The following is a 17128-nucleotide window of genomic DNA, read 5'->3' as shown; positions in this document are numbered from 1 at the left end:
GAAAAACGTTAAAGGTTCAGTGGGGAGGAGAGTTGGGGGCAAGTAACTGGAAGCTCAAACTAAAAAGTGTGCAGTTAACACCCAATCTGCATTTGGTTTCTTCTCGGTGCCTGTGTGCAAATGTAGCTACTGAAACTGCACTTCGAGATTCCTATCAAATTTTGGGATGTCATGAGAGGTGCAATGGATATGTACATTTTACTGTGGTAGTTGTAGGGACTGTTCCTGGGAATGGGGTCTATTCAAGGGTGTTGCACTTACAAAAATGGCTACATCCACACTGCGTTTTTAAAAATATTTGTCCGCGTTGAGATTTCAGCGGATCTACTGCGCACGCGCAGGACACATCTGCCGAAAACAAGCGACGTGTTTGGTGTCGAATCTCGCTGTGAAAGACGGTGCGTGTTTGTTCAGTTACAGACTAGAAAAACTTAATGACGGGCAGCTGTTCGCTTTCGCGCAGGAGGACTTAAAAGTAAAAAAAAACATACTGGAGCGTATGGAGGCAACCGACTGTCCATGGTTCACGGACGACGAACATTGGAAAAACTGACTAACTCTGTTGCATTAATAAAGCACCTTGTTAAATGTGTAAAACATGTCTGCATCAGTATTATCTTGTATTTCCATACAATGTTACATTAGGCTGTTACACATCTATTGTCAGAGAAGTACTTGCATAAATAGGTAAACCACCTTCATACAAGCAAGGACAGAAAACGGCAAAGTGAGTATACTTATTTATTCAGTAAGTTATGGGTCAAAGTATTTCTAACTCTTCTGGCTTCAGTCTCATTGCCGTCTGTTCTGAAATTGTTAGGTTGTGATCAAGAAAACAATGAAATGGCGTGCAGCTGTCTGACAGCATTTTCAGATTTCTCCAGTTACCCCGTCCACACTGAGCAACGTTTTCAAAAATACACACCCTGGAAAGCATTTCTGAAAAGCTCTGGTTTTGGGGGCACAAAAACGCCGTTTTTAGTGTGGACGGAGGGTAAAAACAAAGAAAAAGCTTAGTTTACGGATTTATCCGGTGTAGTGTAGACGTGTTTGGGAATGGGGTTTATTCAAGGGTGTTACAATTACAAAGATTAAGGCAGCAAACTTCTAGATGGTCGAACAGAAAGTGCCAGTAGGCCCATAATTGTGGTTCATCATCACTGTTCCAGGGTAGGAGATTGACCTGGAGCCAACACAATCTGCTACTCGGGCTGAGCAGCATCTGTGGAGGGTGGGGGGGGATAAATGGTAAATGTTGTAGGCTGTAACTCTGAATTAGGACCAGATGCAGGGTTTTGACCCATAGCATCAACAATTCTTACTCATTCACAAGCTGCCAGAACTGCTGAGTGTCCCTCCAGCAGGTTGTTTGCTATGTTGGGGTAGGTTGGCCTTGGTGAGGTTTTGGAGAGCTTTTGCACATAGAGCAGGGCTTGATTGTGTTTAATTTTCCATCTGAATTGCCCTGGATTCCAGTGCTGCTCTGGCTGCAATTCCAAGCTGACAGTTATCAAGTTAACAGCGGCAGTATTTATCCCTTCCCTGCTTCTGCTAATGCTGTCTGCAGATTAAACATTCCTAGCTGACTGGTACGTTGTAATCAGACACTCAGTTAAACGCTGATGCAAGGAACCTGCTTGTAAAGACTAGGACTGTCTAAGCAGTAGTAGAACATGACCGTCTGACCATACAAGAATCTTGGAATGAACATTAGTCTATTGGGCGATATTGAGAGTTCAGCATTACTCGTCACATGTGGATCGAAATAGTGAAATGCATCATTGGTGTCAATAACCAACACATTCTAAGGATGTGCTGGGGCAGCACACAAGCTTCCCCACAACCTAGCCTAGCCTGGAAAGTCAGAGGTACCCAACGTGGTCTGGGAGAATGACCTTACAGACAGCAGCGGGAATTGAACCCTGATTTTATTGTTGTTGCTGTGGAGTGTTACATGTCCCAGTTAGAGAAGACAGGGAGCCCTATTCTGTATCTGACCTTTTGTTTTCTTTTGACTTTCACCTTCAAATCATCTTTCTCTTTCATTTTTATATTTACAATTGTTAAAATGTGACTAATTTTTAAATCGGTTTGCTCTGCCCAGCTAGCCTCAGCAATTCCCACCAGTCCAAGAGAGTCAGGGGGCACCGTGTGCTCCCTCTCCATGAACACCAGCTATGAAAGCAACCTCTGAAGAGAGTCTGGACAGTTCCCCTGACGGCCCGCCACCTGGTCCTGTGATTGGTTACTTGTCTCAGTCTAGGAGCAGACCAACAATGACCCAATGATACAGCATCACCATCTCCACATGTACCACTTACCTTCTGTGTTTAATGTGACAATGTAGACAGAGCTTTAATGATGAATGAAGTTGTGGCAGTGAATACATACTAATAATAAGTGGGAATCTGGATTATGGAAGACTGATCCGTAAGATTATGGTAGATTGGTGTGGCCATAGAAGGCAGGGTTAGCAGTTGAGGGGTGTAATTCTGTATGACTAGAGGTGGAAACTTAATTTTGCACAAAAATTGACAGTTGTGAATTGCAAGGCCTAGACCAGTTGGTAATATAGGCAGGGAAATGACATGTGGGTTTAATCCAGGCAAGAGTGAGGGGTTGCACTTTGGGAGGTTAGATGTATGCAATTGATGGATGATTGATGTACAGGTGTATCTTGGGGTGGGTGCAAATCCATAGCTCCCTGAAATTAGTAACACAAATAGAGAGGTGTGCTTGCCTTCAGCTAGGGTTTTTAAGTACAAATGTTGGTAAGTCATGTTGCAGCTGTATAAAACTTTGATAAGGCACATTTACAGTTTACAGAAAGCATCTGAGGGTTTTCGAGAGGTTGCATTAGCGATTCACCGGAATACTGATTACAGAATATTAGTCATAAGGTGAGATTGGGCAAACTTGGTCCTTTACTCTGAATGTCGGAGGCTGAGGGAAGATGATAGAAGTTGATAAAATTGTGAGGAGTAGATCTCTTCCCAGGGTGGAAAAGTCAAATAGAGGGCATAGTTTTAAGGTGAGAAGGGGAACATTTAGTGGAGATTCATAAGGCAATTACTATTTGGAAAGTCAGGTACCTGAATGAATTGCCAAGAGAAGAAGAGGAAGCAGATAGTAATGTTTAAAAGGAAATGGACAGACATGGACAAGTGGAGAATTGAGGTTTTTAGACCATGGACAAGAAATCTGGAAGAGTTTGGATTGGCACCGTCATCAGTGTAGACATTATGAGCCAAAGGGCCTGGCCTGTGTTGTACAGTTCTATGAACAGAAAAGATCATTTTAATGTGCAACTTTTGAAACTTGTTCAAGAAGGAGCTGTGCTACAGAGAACAAGTGGCAGCTGTGAAAGGAGAGACTGAAAAACGAAAAGGCCCGACCACTAACCACAGCCACCACCTACACTTGCCAACACTGCGCAAAAATATGTGGATCCCAGATCAGCCTCTACAGCCACCAGTCGACAACTCGTACTCAACTAGAGTGTTCACATAACTATTAATACTGTTCTATGTGTAATCCAATGCATTCCCTGCCATGTTTGCTTTGAGGATAATGACCAAGAGTGTCTCTTTTGATCATGTGGAAGGAGCTTAATGCTGAACTACCCCATTTTTGTTTGCAAAGTGGGAGCTTTATTATAAGCTTCCTTCTCCTACATTATCACAGCTAAATACTGTTCAATGTGAAATTTCTTTCCATTTCTTTGCAGGGGGAGGAGAACCAGACTGTTAGAGCAAATAGTGAGGTGGAAGAGGATAAAGGTCATGCGAGAACTGCAAGTATAGTGCATGGAGTAAACCATATAACAATTACAACACGGAAACAGGCCTTCTCGGCCCTTCTAGTCCATGCTGAACGCTTACTCTCACCTAGTCCCACCTACCTGCACTCAGCCCATAATCCTCCATTCCTTTCCTGTCCATATACCTATCTAATTTTCTTTTTAAATGACAATATCGAACCTGCCTCTACCACTTCTACTGGAAGCTCGTTCCACACAGCTACCACTCTCTGAATAAAGAAGTTCCCCCACGTGTTACTGCTAAACTTTTGCCCTCTACCACTCAACTCATGTCCTCTTGTTTGAATCTCCCCTACTCTCAATGGAAAAAGCCTATCCACGTCAACTCTATCTATCCCCCTCATAATTTTAAATACCTCTATCAATTCCCCTCTCAACCTTCTATGCTCCAAAGAATAAAGACCTAACTTGTTCAACCTTTCTCTGTAACTTAGGTGCTGAAACCCAGGTAACATTCTAGTAAATCTCTGTACTCTCTATTTTGTTGACATCTTTTCTATAATTCGGTGACCAGAACTTTACACAATACTCCAAATTTGGCCTCACCAATGCCTTGTACAATTTTAACATTACATCCCAACTCCTACACTCAATGCTCTGATTTATAAAGGCCAACATACCAGAAGCTCTCTTCACCACCCTATCCACATGAGATTCCACCTTCAGGGAACTATGCACCATTATTCCTAGAGCAAACACGAGGACATCTGCAGATGCTGGAAATTCAAACAACACACACAAAATGCTGGTGGAACACAGAAGGCCAGGTAGCACTTATAGGGAGAAGTGCTGTCGACGTTTCGGGCCGAGACCCTTCGTCAGGACTAACCAAAAGGAAAGATAGTAAGAGATTTGAAAGTAGTGGCGGGAGGGGGAAATGCGAAATGATAGAAGACCGGAGGGGGTGGGATGAATCCAAGAGCTGGGAAGGTGATTGGCAAAAGTGATACAGAGCTGGAGAAGGGAAAGGATCATGGGACGGGAGGCCTCAGGAGAAAGAAAGGAGGGGGGGAGGAGCACCAGAGGGAGATGGAGAACAGGCAAACAACTAAATATGTCAGTGATGGGGTAAGAAGGGGAGGAGGGGCATTAACGGAAGTTAGAGAAGTCAATGTTCATGCCATCAGGTTGGAGGCTACCCAGCCGGTATATAAGGTGTTGTTCCTCCAACCTGAGTTTGGATTCATTTTGACAATAGAGGAGGCTATGGATATCAGAATGGGAATGGGACGTGGAATTAAAATTTGTGGCCACATTTTAAGAGTTTAAGAGTCGTGAGGTAATGATGCAGCTCTGTAAAAGTCTAGTTAGGCCACACTTGGAGTATTGTGACCAGTTCTGGTCACCTCACTATAGGAAGGATGTGGAAGTATTGGAAAGCGTACAGAGGAAATTTACCAGGATGCTGCCTGGTTTAGAGAGTATGGATTATGATCAGGGATTAAGGGAGCTAGGGCTTTACTCTTTGGAGAGAAGGAGGATGAGAGGAGACATGATAGAGGTATACAAGATATTAAGAGGAATAGATAGAGTGGACAGCCAGCACCTCTTCCCCAGGGCACCACTGCTCAATACAAGAGGACATGGCTTTAAGGTAAGGGGAGGGAAGTTCAAGGGGGATATTAGAGGAAGGTTTATCACTCAGAGAATGGTTGGTGCGTGGAATGCACTGCCTGAGTCAGTGGTGGAGGCAGATGCACTAATGAAATTTAAGAGACTACTAGACAGGTATATGGAGGAATTTAAGGTGGGGGGGATATATGGGAGACAGGGTTTAAGGGTTGGCAAAACATAGTGGGCCGAAGGGCCTGTGCTGTGCTGTACTATTCTATGTTCTATACTACATTAGCTTTCAAAGTTCAAGGTAAACTTATTATTAAACTACATATGTCACCATTTGTAACCCTGAGATTTGTTTTCTTGCAGGCACACACAGTAAATCAAAGAAACAAACAAAATCAATGAAAGACCACACCCAACAGAATGGACAAACAACCAATGTGCAAAAGACAAGAAACTACAAATACAAAAAGAAAACTAATAATAATAAATGAGCAATAACTATCAAAAATGTAAATGAAGAGTTCTTGAAAGTGTGTCCATGTGTTGTGGGAACAGTTCAGTGATGGGGCAAGTGAAGCTCCAGGAGCTTGATGGTTGAGGGGTAATAACTGTTCCTGAACCTGGTTGTGTGGGTCCTGAGGCTCCTGAACCTCCTTCCTGATGGTTGAGGGGTAATAACTGTTCCTGAACCTGGGTGTGTGGGTCCTGAGGCTCCTGAACCTCCTTCCTGATGGTTGAGAGGTAATAACTGTTCTTGAACCTGGTTGTGTGGGTCCCGAGGTTCGTCTACCTTCTCCCTAATGGTATCAGTGGAAAGAGAGTATTGCCTGGGTGGTGGGGGTCCTTGATGATGGATGCTGCTTTCCCGTGACAGTGCTCAATAGTGGAGAGGGCTTTACCTGAAATGGACTGGGTCATAGCCACTACTTTTTGTAGGGTTTTCTATTCGAGGGCATTGGAGTTCTGCTCCATTTACACCCTAGTTCAACTTGAGGAAACAATGCCATTGATGAATTGCTTGAAGTACTGGCAGCCCTTACTTGGACCATGACCATCTGCCTACACTTGAGATGAGTGGGAGTCCAGCCTGTTACCAGCGACCTGTCTCCGGGAGCAACAGAAGTGTCTGTTTCTCTTCTGTATTAAAACTTTGATAAAAGCAGTTAAGTGAAAATGCAGGAGCAGTATAATATGAACAAATATAAGGTTTTGCACTTTGATGGCAAAGCAGGAAGGCAGATTGTTATGGAACAACCAGATTAAGAAGTGGGAGGGGCAGTGAGACCTGGGTGTCCTTAAACACCATTTGATGACAACAATCATGCAGATTGCAATGAACAGTTAAAAAGGCAAATGGTATTTTGTCTTTCATAGCATAAGAAATTGAATATCAAAGTTCAAAGTAAATATATATCATCATATACAACCCTGTGATGTTTTCTTGCAGGCATTCACAGACATACAATGAAATACAATAGAATCAGCGAAAAAGGACACACAAAGCTTGACAATGTGCAAAAGAGGGCAAACAGTGTAAGTACAAAATAAATAAATAATATTGACATGAGTTATAGAGTCCTTGAACAAGGGGCAAAAATTCAGGGTGGTATTGGTGATACATGGTGACATTTTGTTGGCACCTCACAAATATAGAAGCCTCGGGGCACCTTAAATAATGTCTGTCGTTTTGATCACTTTATCTGAAGATATTCTTGACAGAGAGAGAGAGAGAGAAAGAAGAAAGAAAGAAAAGGAGAGATGTGAAGGATCCTGAGATGGCTGGACTGATATATGAAGAGAGATTGAATAGATGGGGTTTATATTCACTGGAGTTTAGAGGCATGAGAGCTCATTGACACTTACAAAATCCTGGAGGAATGGACAGAGGAGGAGTGGGAAGATGTTCTCGATGGTGGACATGTCCAGAAGCAGGGATCAGTCAAAGGATGCTGGGAAGGACATTTGGCAGGAGATAAGGAGACTTTTTCACCCAGAGTGGAATTTTCTCCTATAGAAGACAGATGAGGTCAAACCATTAAACCATCAAGGAGGAGATCAAGGGGTATGTGAAAAAATCAAGGAAGGGGACTGAACTTGGGTGATCAGCTATAATGATATTCAAAGGGCTGAATGTTAGCACGCTGTCCTCATTTGCCAGAAGGCCCCTGCCTTGCCCACCAATCCTGCAGAATCTCCAGTGAGCCAATGAAGAGTGCACTGACACCAATCCACATATACCACCTTGAAAGAGGTTTAGGCGGGCAATTCAGATGGACTGCCGACGGGCTTGACCTGAATGACCACCAGGGCCAGGTGCAGCCTAGTCCCTGAAGCATGAGCCCAGCTGACTCATGTCCTCTTCTCTCCACCTATCCCTGTCCTGGCAGTGTTTAATGGGACAGGATACATTTAATGCACTTGTCTCATAAGTGCAAAGGACGATGATATCTTCAAAGGATGTTATCTGTCTGGTTCTTTTTAATCCATCTTCCATAGGTGAAATATTTTAAAAACAAGCCACTCCAGCACACCAAAGCACTTCATTTTTTCCCACTCCAACTCAAACAGGCGAACTTTTGAAAAATATTTTTATTCCATGATGCAACAAGTGTAAACACTTCTAACATCATGCTTAAGAGTTTATAAAAAGAGAATTATTCTTAAGACCTTTGCCTTGAGCCAGTTCCTGCTGGGAATGACATTCCACACAGTTTTTAGGTTGCTAAACCAATCCTTTTCAGCTCAGCAAACACAAGCGTGGGCTCCTGGGAGGCCACCATTTCAGTATTCTACCCATAGCTAGCTGCCTCTTCCAGAGCACCAAGGGTTCAGGATGTTTCCTGCAAGGAATAAAATGCAACCTGGGACATCCCTGGCAGTAGTTCTCCTTTGTGTGACTGTTTTTTGCGCCAATGATGTCCTGTCCCGGAGGGGCGAAACGGTGCATAAGCTGGCAGACTGGAAGCTCTGTGCTGATGAAGAATGCAGCCGTAAGTAATTTAAAGACAGGAGCTGATCTCTGTAGCTTTGTTTTGTTCTGCTGCAAGAAAGGGGTTTGAAATGAAGTACTTCTGGAGAAAGAATTGTTAGCGGAAGTTTATAAATGAAAGCCAACGAAAGAAGGCTGTTCGTTGCAATGAACTACCATTTCGTCCTACTCTCCTTTTTCCCCTCAACCCTCTGAGCTGCTCTTCCGGACAGTGTTTCAACTCATGATGATGCAGCGAGGAGAGACGGCTTTCTGCTCACCCTTTGATCCTTTCCCTGACCTGTGCCCCCACTCGGCCAATGAAAACACTCTTCCCTTGGTTACTCAATTCCCGGTAACTCCTTACCCAGTTTTCATATTCCTCCATGACTTCCGATCTCTCTCCTCCAGTCCTACAACTCTCTCTGCTCCATCAATTCTGGCTTCTTGATCGTCCTTGAATTAGTTTCTCTGTAGTAAGTAGCTATACCTCAGTTGTTCTAATCCCTGAATCAGGTTTAGTATCACTAACATCCCCCTCCCTTTGCTCTTCTTCTATTCCCCACTCTGGCATGTTACCTCTTCTCATCACCTGCCTATCAACTCTCCTTGCTGCCTCTCCTTCCCTTTCTCCCATGGTCCACTCTCCTCTCCTATTAGATACCTTCTTCTCCGGCTCTTTGTCTTTCCCACCCACCTGGCTTCACCTATCTCTTGTCCTTTCCCACCCCCTTCATCTTTTTATTCTGGTGTCTTCCCACTTTCTTTCCAGTCCTAATGAAGGGCCTGGACCCTAAATGTCGTCTGTTTATTCATTTCTATAGATGCTGCATGACCTGCTGAGCATTTTGTGAATATTGTTCTGGATTTCCAGCATCTGCAGAATCCCTTTTGTGTTTATGATTTGGTGTGAAGTTTTATTTTTGTTTTCTGCAATGTTACAGTGCAATTCATAAAAAAACAGTATAAATTACAACAGGAAATATATATAATTAAATTAAATAAGTAGTTCAAATAAAAAGAGAGAGCAAACATAGTAAGGTACTTTTCATGGGTTGGTTCTTTGTTCATTCCAAAATTTAACAGAGGTGGAAGCTGTTCACCCACACTAAACTTCTGTGCTTCTCTAGTTCTTGCTCTGTCAAAGTTACTTGACTTGACTTGAAGGTTAGGTAAGCCAGTGAGACACATTGGGACATTTAGCTAAAGGGAATAAAAACATACTGTTGTTTTGTAATGAATATTATACATAACTGAATGTTAAAAGTGGGAGGAATTAACAGAATTACATAAGTAATTGCCCAGCTGGTTTCCCTCAGGTACTGTGACAGACCTTTGAAAAAATTGGCCTGGTAATTCTGTGTGTTTAGGCCCATGGGTTGGGAATGGGGCATCAGCCAAGGGACATCATCTTCTGCTGATGGACTGACACCTCTACCTAGTCCCTTGTTAACAATGCTGTCAGTGCATTTATGTAGAAAACATTCCCTTGGCTACTTTAAGTGGATGAAAGTAAGGCAGTGGATGTTGTCTACATGGACTTTAGTAAGGCATTTGACAAGGTCCCACATGGGAGGCTGGTCAAGAAGGTTCAGATGCTCTGCATTCAGGATGAGGTCTTAAACTGGCTTTATGGGATAAACTAGAGAAGTGGTAGTAAAGGGTTGCCTCTCTGACTGTGACTAATGGTGTGCCACAGAGATTGGTGCTGGGTCTCTATTGTTGTTTGTCATCTATATCAGTGATCTGGATGATAATGTGAATATCTGAATCAGCAAATTTGCAGACGACACCAAGATTGGGGGTGTAGTGGACAGTGAATAAGGCTATCATGGCTTGCAGAGGGATTTCCATCAACTGGGAAAAATGGGCCAAAAAATGGCAGATGGAATTTAATGCAGACATGTGTGAGGTTTTGCACTTTGGTAGGACCAACCTGGGTAGGTCTTACACAGTGAATGGTAGGGCACTGAGGAGTGTTGTAGAACAAAGGGATCTGGGAATACATGTCCATAATTTATTGAAAGTAGCATCACAAGTAAAGAAAACTTTAAGCACATTGGCTGTTGTGAATCAATGTATTGAATACAGATGAGGTTAGATCAGATGTTGGTGAGGCCTAATTTGGAGAATCGTGTGCAGTTTTGGTCACCTACCTACAGGAAAGATGTAAACAAGGTTGAAAGAGTACAGAGAAAATTTACACGGATGATACCAGGACTGGAGGACCTGAGTTATAAGGAAAGATTGAATAGCTTAGGACCGTATTCTTTGGAACGTAGAAGATTGAGAGGAGATTTGATAGTATACAGAATTTCGAGGGGGTATAGATAGGGTAAATACAAGCAGGGATTTTCCACTGAGATTGGGTGGGACTACAACTGGAGGTCATGGCTTAAGGGTGAAAGTTGAGTTTTAAGGGGAACATGAGGGGAAACTTCTTCACTCAGAGGGGTGTAAGAATGTGGAAAAAGCTGCCACACAAATGGTGCATGTGTGAGCTCAATTTCAATACACAAGACCTCAGCCAGATTCCACTTGGAGTTCAGTTCTGGTTAACTCTACATGAAGGATGTGGAAACTATAGAAAGGGTGCAGAGATTTCCAAGGATATTGCTGGGATTGGAGAGCGTGCCTCATGAGAATAGGTCAAATGATCTTGGCCTTTTCTCCTTGGAGCGATGGAGGATGCAAGGTGACCTGATAGAGGTGTATAAGATGATGAAAAGCATTAATTGTGTGGATAGTCAGAGGCTTTTTCCCAGGGCTGAAATGGCTAACACAAGGGGGCATAGTTTTAAGGTGTTTGGAAGTAAGTACAAGGGGATGTCAGGGGTGTGTGTGTGGAATACACTGCCAGTGACGGTGGTGGAGGTGGATAAAATAGGGTCGTTGAAGAGACTCTTAGTAGGTATGTGAAACTTAGAAAAATAGGGGGCTATGCAATAGGGTAATTCTAGGCATTTCCTACAGTAGGCACAACATTGTAGGCCGAAGGGCCTGTGATGTGCTGCAGATTTCTATGTTCTATGTTTAAGGGAAGTTTGGATGGAAAGTAGGGATATAGGAGGCTATGGTCCGGGTGCAGGTCAATGGGAGTAGGCAGTTTAAACCATTTCAGCATGAACTAGATTTGCTGGTGGCTTGTTTCTGTACTGTACTTTTCTATGTCTTTATGGACTCTACAACTCATATTCTCAATATTTATTTAATTAAAAAAATCTTTTTGAAGTTTGTCTTTCACACATTGCTTGTTTGTCTGTCTTTGAATGTAGTTTTCCATTGATTCTATTGTATTTCTTAGTAGTTACTGTGAATGCACACAAGAAAATGAATCTCAAGGTAGAATATGGGGACATACATATACACACTTCCACAATAAATTTACTTTGAACTTAGATTTGTTACACCACTATCCAACATTCAGCTTGCACCTTGCAGAGATATGGAACATGGACTGCTGTTAAATAATGGTCAGATTATTCTCAGTTTCACTCTCAGCTGCAGGTGGCACTCAGGTCAGTGTGTACTTTGATTACCTTCTGTTTATCTTGTAGATCCGATTTCAATGGCTCGAGCAGTCGCTGATTACACCAGTCCAGACTGTAGATTTATCAACATCCGTCAAGGGCAGATTGTTTATGTGTACGGAAAACTCGAAGGCAGAGGACACAATTTCTGGCAAGGCACTGTGAGTCAGACAGAGTTTCAACAGTCTGTTTGGTTGTTTGATGCCTTGAGTCTGACTTTTTCTGGGACTTGCCCCAGGACTGATCTTGGCATTTCTGGCACCCATTGCCAATATGTGGGATATGTAGGCCTGCTGTCTGTCTGGTGTGTGTCTCTGGTCTGGTGACTGTTTCTGGGCTGTGGGGCACTGTGAGGGATGGACCAGTTACATTGTGACTGACTCATTGACCAGTGTCTGCATTTAGGTCCAAGGCGATTATTATGGGTCGCAGTCAACTGTTCTTGGATTTTTCCCAAAGTCAGTGGTGCAGGAGGTCCAACACCTGGTGACGGATTTGATTAATCTACCAACAGTGGTGAGTGCACTTTCACTCCCTCCCTATTTATCATTCCTATCAGTGGGGAGCAGCTAGCACAGAGAAGTAATTGCTGCACATGCAGACAATAAGTAATAGCTGACATGCACTTGCAGAGAGATTTAGGCCAGTTAGAAGAGTGGGCTGAACGATGGCAGATAGAGTTTAATGCTGATAAATGTGAGGTGCTACATTTTGGTAGGAATAATCCAGATAGGACATACATCGTAAATGGTAGGGTGTTGAGGAATGCAGTACAACAGAGTGATCTGGGAATACTGGTGCATAGTTCCCTGAAGGTGGAATCTCATGTGGATAGGGTGGTGAAGACAGCTTTTGGTATGCTGGCCGTTATAAATCAGAGCATTGAGGATAGGAGTTAGGATGTAATGTTAAAATTGTACAAGGCATCGGTAAGGCCGAATTTGGAGTATTGTGTCACCGAATTATAGAAAAGATGTCAACAAAATAGAGAGAGTACAGAGAAGATTTACCAGAATGTTACCTGGGTTTCAGCACCTAAGTTACAGGGAAAGGCTGAACAAGTTAGGTCTTTATTCTTTAGAGCGTAGAAGGTTGAGGGGAGAACTTGGTAGAGGTATTTAAAATAATGAGGGGGATAGATCAAGTTGACGTGGATAGGCTTTTTCCATTGAGTAGGGGAGATTCAAACAAGAGGACAGGAGTTGAGAGTTAGGGGGCAAAAGTTTAAGGGTAGCACGAGGGGGAATTTCTTTACTCAGAGAGTGGTAGCGGTGTGGAATGAGCTTCCAGTAGAAGTGGTAGAGGCAGGTTTGGTATTGTCATTTAAAGTAAAATTGGATAGGTATATGGACAGGAAAGGAATGGAGGGTTATGGGCTGAATGCGGGTCACTGGGACTAGGCGAGTGTAAGCGTCGGCATAGACTAGAAGGGCCGAGATTACCTGTTTCCATGCTGTAATTGTTATATGGTTATAGAATAGTCAGTGGCACAGTGTGGTAAAACAAACATGTTGGCCAGAAGCTGATGGTTTAATGTGTTCACTGCAGAATGACAGATTCCACCTCAGTCAGGTATAAACAGAGAACCTGCTGGGGATCTGAAGACAGGGAATGGTGGAAACACTTGCCAGGTTCATTGTCACCAGCAGAGACACTTGGTAATCATGCAGAACAACACACACAAAATGCTGGAAGAACTCAGCAAGTCTGGCAGCAGTTGACATTTTGGGCTGAGTCCTGACCTGCTGAGTTATGTGTGTGTTGTTCAAGGTTTCTAGCATCTGCAGAATCACTTGTGTTGGTAATGGTGTTGCTTTGGATTAAAGTAACACTTTGTAGGATTCTCTCTGCCACTATAAACATTCTACTTTGTAAAATCTAAATTAATGGATGTACTGATGTGGTGAAATGATCTGTATGGATGATGAAGTCTTTAACCACATGTGACAATAATACACTAATTCCCAAAGTTGCCCTTTGCTACCAATCTGTTTTACTAGTGCCCAACTCTGTGTGTGGCAGAGTCATCGTGGCCTATCTCCCAGCTACAGTGACCTCTATAAGAGGCAAATAACAGGCTCAACAGGGCAGGAGGAGAGCTGGCTTACAAGATGATAGTGTCTCAGGAGGGGGTAAAATCAGACTTGTTTCCTATTTCCAAACACTGTCCAGTGACCTATATGTCTGAGAAAAAAGAAATCAGTCAGCGTGCCTACTGTCCTCTCTCCTGGTCAGTATAACTGCGTGTATGGGCTTGATTATAATGGTTTCTACTATTGAACAGACCTCAAATGCCCTAAGACTAGGCTTACACATGAAGGATAATATTTGGTTAATAGATGGTGGATGGATCCATGGAACTCTTTATATTGTGCCTCAAAGAAGGTTGTAGGTTGACTGTCAAAATGTTATCTATCTACTTAACATTGTCTCCTTGCATTTGTAGGACTGGGATTTCCATTGTTAAGAGGATCCTTCCAGAACACCAAACTAAACTGCATTGAGTCATTATGTAGAATGAGAAGACTAGAATACCATGTGAAACAGAGACACCTCTTTTTCCTTTTAGGGAGAGAGAGAGCGTGAGCCTGTGGTATGTCAAATACCAGGTGAACAAGTAGTCTTTGTGGTAACTGCAAGTCTGTTTTTTACTGTTGCTTTGCTTCTGCTTGAGTGCTCAGTGCTTTTTTTGTCGTTGGTGGGGGGAGGGCTGGATTGTTGCCTACTGCCACTTAGGAGGGAGGGAAGGGACTTTGGGGTTCTAACATTTAATTGTCATTCATTCTTTGGGGACCCTCCTGTTTTTCATGGATGGTTGTGAAGAAAAAGCATTTCAGGATGTCTATTGTATACATTTCTCTGACAATGAATGTACTTTAAACCTTTGGACTGTAACAATAATGAAAAATAAACAGGCATATAACTGCTAAGCTGGTCATTATTTCTCTAGTTCATACTCCAAGTGTCTGAATTCTGGGGGCATTTATTGGTGGGACTGATGTGGAGGGCTATGTGGCCTTGAATGTAGTACAGACAAGGCCTCATGCCATGGTGTCACCTGTTTGCAGCCACCCAGGGAAAAGGTTTTGGAATTGGTACCTGGAGGCGGTGTGGCATGGCAGCCATGCTGGCATCAGTGCTGCCCTCTAGTATTCACTTGGTGGAAGACAAGCTGGTTCAGGTTTATTGTCACAATGATCACTATCCTCTAACCTGGGATCTACCGTTCAGGGAGAAACAGGTGTTATCATTCCATGATCCCAGCCAACATTCGCTATACAGGCACTGCCCTTGAGGTCCACTGACCCTGTTGGACAAATGCATCAAACACACAGTGAAATGAGATGCTGACACAAAATACCATGGATCAGAAATCTGAAAGTGCTAGAAATAGTCAAATGAGGCAGCAACTTTGAAAAAATATAAATGAAATGTTTATAAATACAAATTGGAAGTTTGACTGCCGTAAAAACTTGTTTACCTGGCACTCATAATCGGCATGCTTTGGGAACTGTCTTAGCTGTAACGTGACATGTCCAGCCTCCACAAAGCTTTCACTGTATTATAGAATTGGCTTCAGGGGCATAACTGGGTGATTGATTAATGTTCTTACAGAAAATGCTGAGGAATTCAGTAGATAAGGAAAGGAATAAATTGCTGTCATTTCAGGGCCTTCATCTTCAAGTCCTGATGAAGGGTCTTGGCCTGAAATATCAAGTGTATATTCTCTAGAGATGCTGCCCGACCTGCTGAGTTCCTCCAGAATTTTGCGTGCGCTGCTCTCGACTTCCAGCATATGCAGAGTCTCTTGTGTTTAGGATTATAGTTGCTGGGTTTTCAAGTGAGGAGGGAAAAAATAGAATCCTGATCCCCTGAACCCCTCCTGATGAAGGGTTTCAGCCCGAAACGTCATCACTACGTCCTCCCATAGATGCTGTCTGGCCTGCTGAGTTCTGCCAGCATTTTGTGTTTTTATTTTTAGGGAAAAAATAGAGTTGATGATGGTGGTTAACAAAATAATCATTGTTAAGACACATCAATAAGATCATCAGATGAGCCCTTATGACCTGAAATAAAGGAGAGTTGGGAGTGTAGATCAGAAAACAGTCCAAGGAAAAAATTTGAAAGCAATTTTTGTGATGAACAGTAAGCACTACAAGGCAGCAACAATGGGAGATTTCAATTATCCTGTTAGCTGGAGTACAGCCAGTGTAAAAGCTACAAAATCACATTACTACTGACTTAAATAACTTGAAATTTGTTGTTTTTGTAGCAGTAGTAGAACACAAAGATATAAAAATTACAAAAGTAATGTAAAAACAAAAGGGATAATGAGATAGTGTTCACAGGTTCATGATCCATTCAGAAATCTGATGGCTGAGGAAAAAAAGCTGTTCCTGAATCATTGAGCATGGGTCTTCAGTCTCCTTTACCTCCTCTCTGATGACAGTAACGAGAAGAGGCCACATGCTGGATGGTGAGGATCCTTACCGGTGAGGCACTGCCTCCTGAAGATGTCAATAGTGTGGAGGATTGTGTCTGTGATGAAGCTGGTTGCCTCTCTGAAACCTCTCTCAATCCTGTGCACCAGAGTCTCCATATCAGGCTGTGACACAACCAATCAGGATGCTCAAATCTATTCTTAAACTGCATTCAGGAGAACTTTTATTTTTGGCCAATCTTTTAAAACTTGCATCAGTGCCACTTCATATTCCCCAACATAAGCAAAAAGATCTCTCTACCCTGAGCTGTCTTATCACAGACTATTGACAAGACTAATGGAACCTTTCGTTCACCAGTTGTATTTGTATAGTAGTGACTTGGGTGGGGGGGGGGGGGGGGGGGGGGAGGGGATTGTTTGATGTAATTCTTACAGGCTGCCAGGTGGTGGCACATGTGAGCTGTTAACAGGAGCATAAGACATTGGAGCAGAATTAGACCATTTGGCTCAGAGAGTCTGCTCCACCATTTAACTGCAGCTAATTTATTATCCCTGTCCAGCCCATTCTCCTGTCTTCTCCACATAACCCTTGATGCCCTGATTAATCAAGAACCTATTAACCTCTGTGTGGTAGAAATGGTTAAAACTAGTGTATGATGGGATACTTGACCACTCTGGAGCAGCTGGACTTAAGACTGCTGACGCGAGTCGAGAATAACCTTGGATAATAAGCGCAGTAGCAGGAATTCCAATAAACAAGATACTAAGCCCCTGGGACCAAGAGGGAGGATGTGTCTGGGGATAGA

At 43.0% G+C, this 17128-nt stretch overlaps 1 protein-coding gene and 1 long non-coding RNA gene across 2 annotated transcripts; both read left to right on the top strand.

The window, feature by feature from the left end:
- The first annotated feature begins 156 nt into the window (after window positions 1-156).
- Window positions 157-5891, top strand: LOC140716347 (uncharacterized). Its single transcript, XR_012096282.1, has 2 exons — window positions 157-727; window positions 3728-5891. It is a non-coding gene; the product is annotated as an uncharacterized lncRNA (long non-coding RNA).
- Window positions 5892-8120: 2229 nt separating this feature from the next.
- Window positions 8121-14811, top strand: LOC140716346 (melanoma-derived growth regulatory protein-like). The gene is made up of 4 exons (XM_073028991.1): window positions 8121-8373; window positions 11909-12042; window positions 12287-12397; window positions 14328-14811. The coding sequence occupies exons 1-4, from the start codon at window positions 8217-8219 to the stop codon at window positions 14346-14348; spliced, it is 423 nt and encodes a 140-aa protein (XP_072885092.1). The 5' UTR covers window positions 8121-8216; the 3' UTR covers window positions 14349-14811.
- The last annotated feature ends 2317 nt before the right edge of the window (window positions 14812-17128 follow it).

This window comes from Hemitrygon akajei, chromosome 25 (genome assembly GCF_048418815.1).
Source record: "Hemitrygon akajei chromosome 25, sHemAka1.3, whole genome shotgun sequence".
Classification (NCBI taxonomy): domain Eukaryota; kingdom Metazoa; phylum Chordata; class Chondrichthyes; order Myliobatiformes; family Dasyatidae; genus Hemitrygon; species Hemitrygon akajei.
The sequence above is the reverse complement of the archived record's forward strand: the minus strand, read 5'-3'. Positions and strand labels throughout refer to the sequence as shown.

Bases quoted from the DNA above. Each gene is read 5' to 3' on its own strand.
- LOC140716346 (XM_073028991.1), top strand. From the start codon at position 8,217: ATGTTTCCTGCAAGGAATAAAATGCAACCTGGGACATCCCTGGCAGTA. The intron at 8,374-11,908 runs GTAAGTAATTTA...TTTATCTTGTAG, and splicing joins TGCTGATGAAGAATGCAGCC to ATCCGATTTCAATGGCTCGA. The intron at 12,398-14,327 runs GTGAGTGCACTT...TTGCATTTGTAG, and splicing joins TGATTAATCTACCAACAGTG to GACTGGGATTTCCATTGTTA.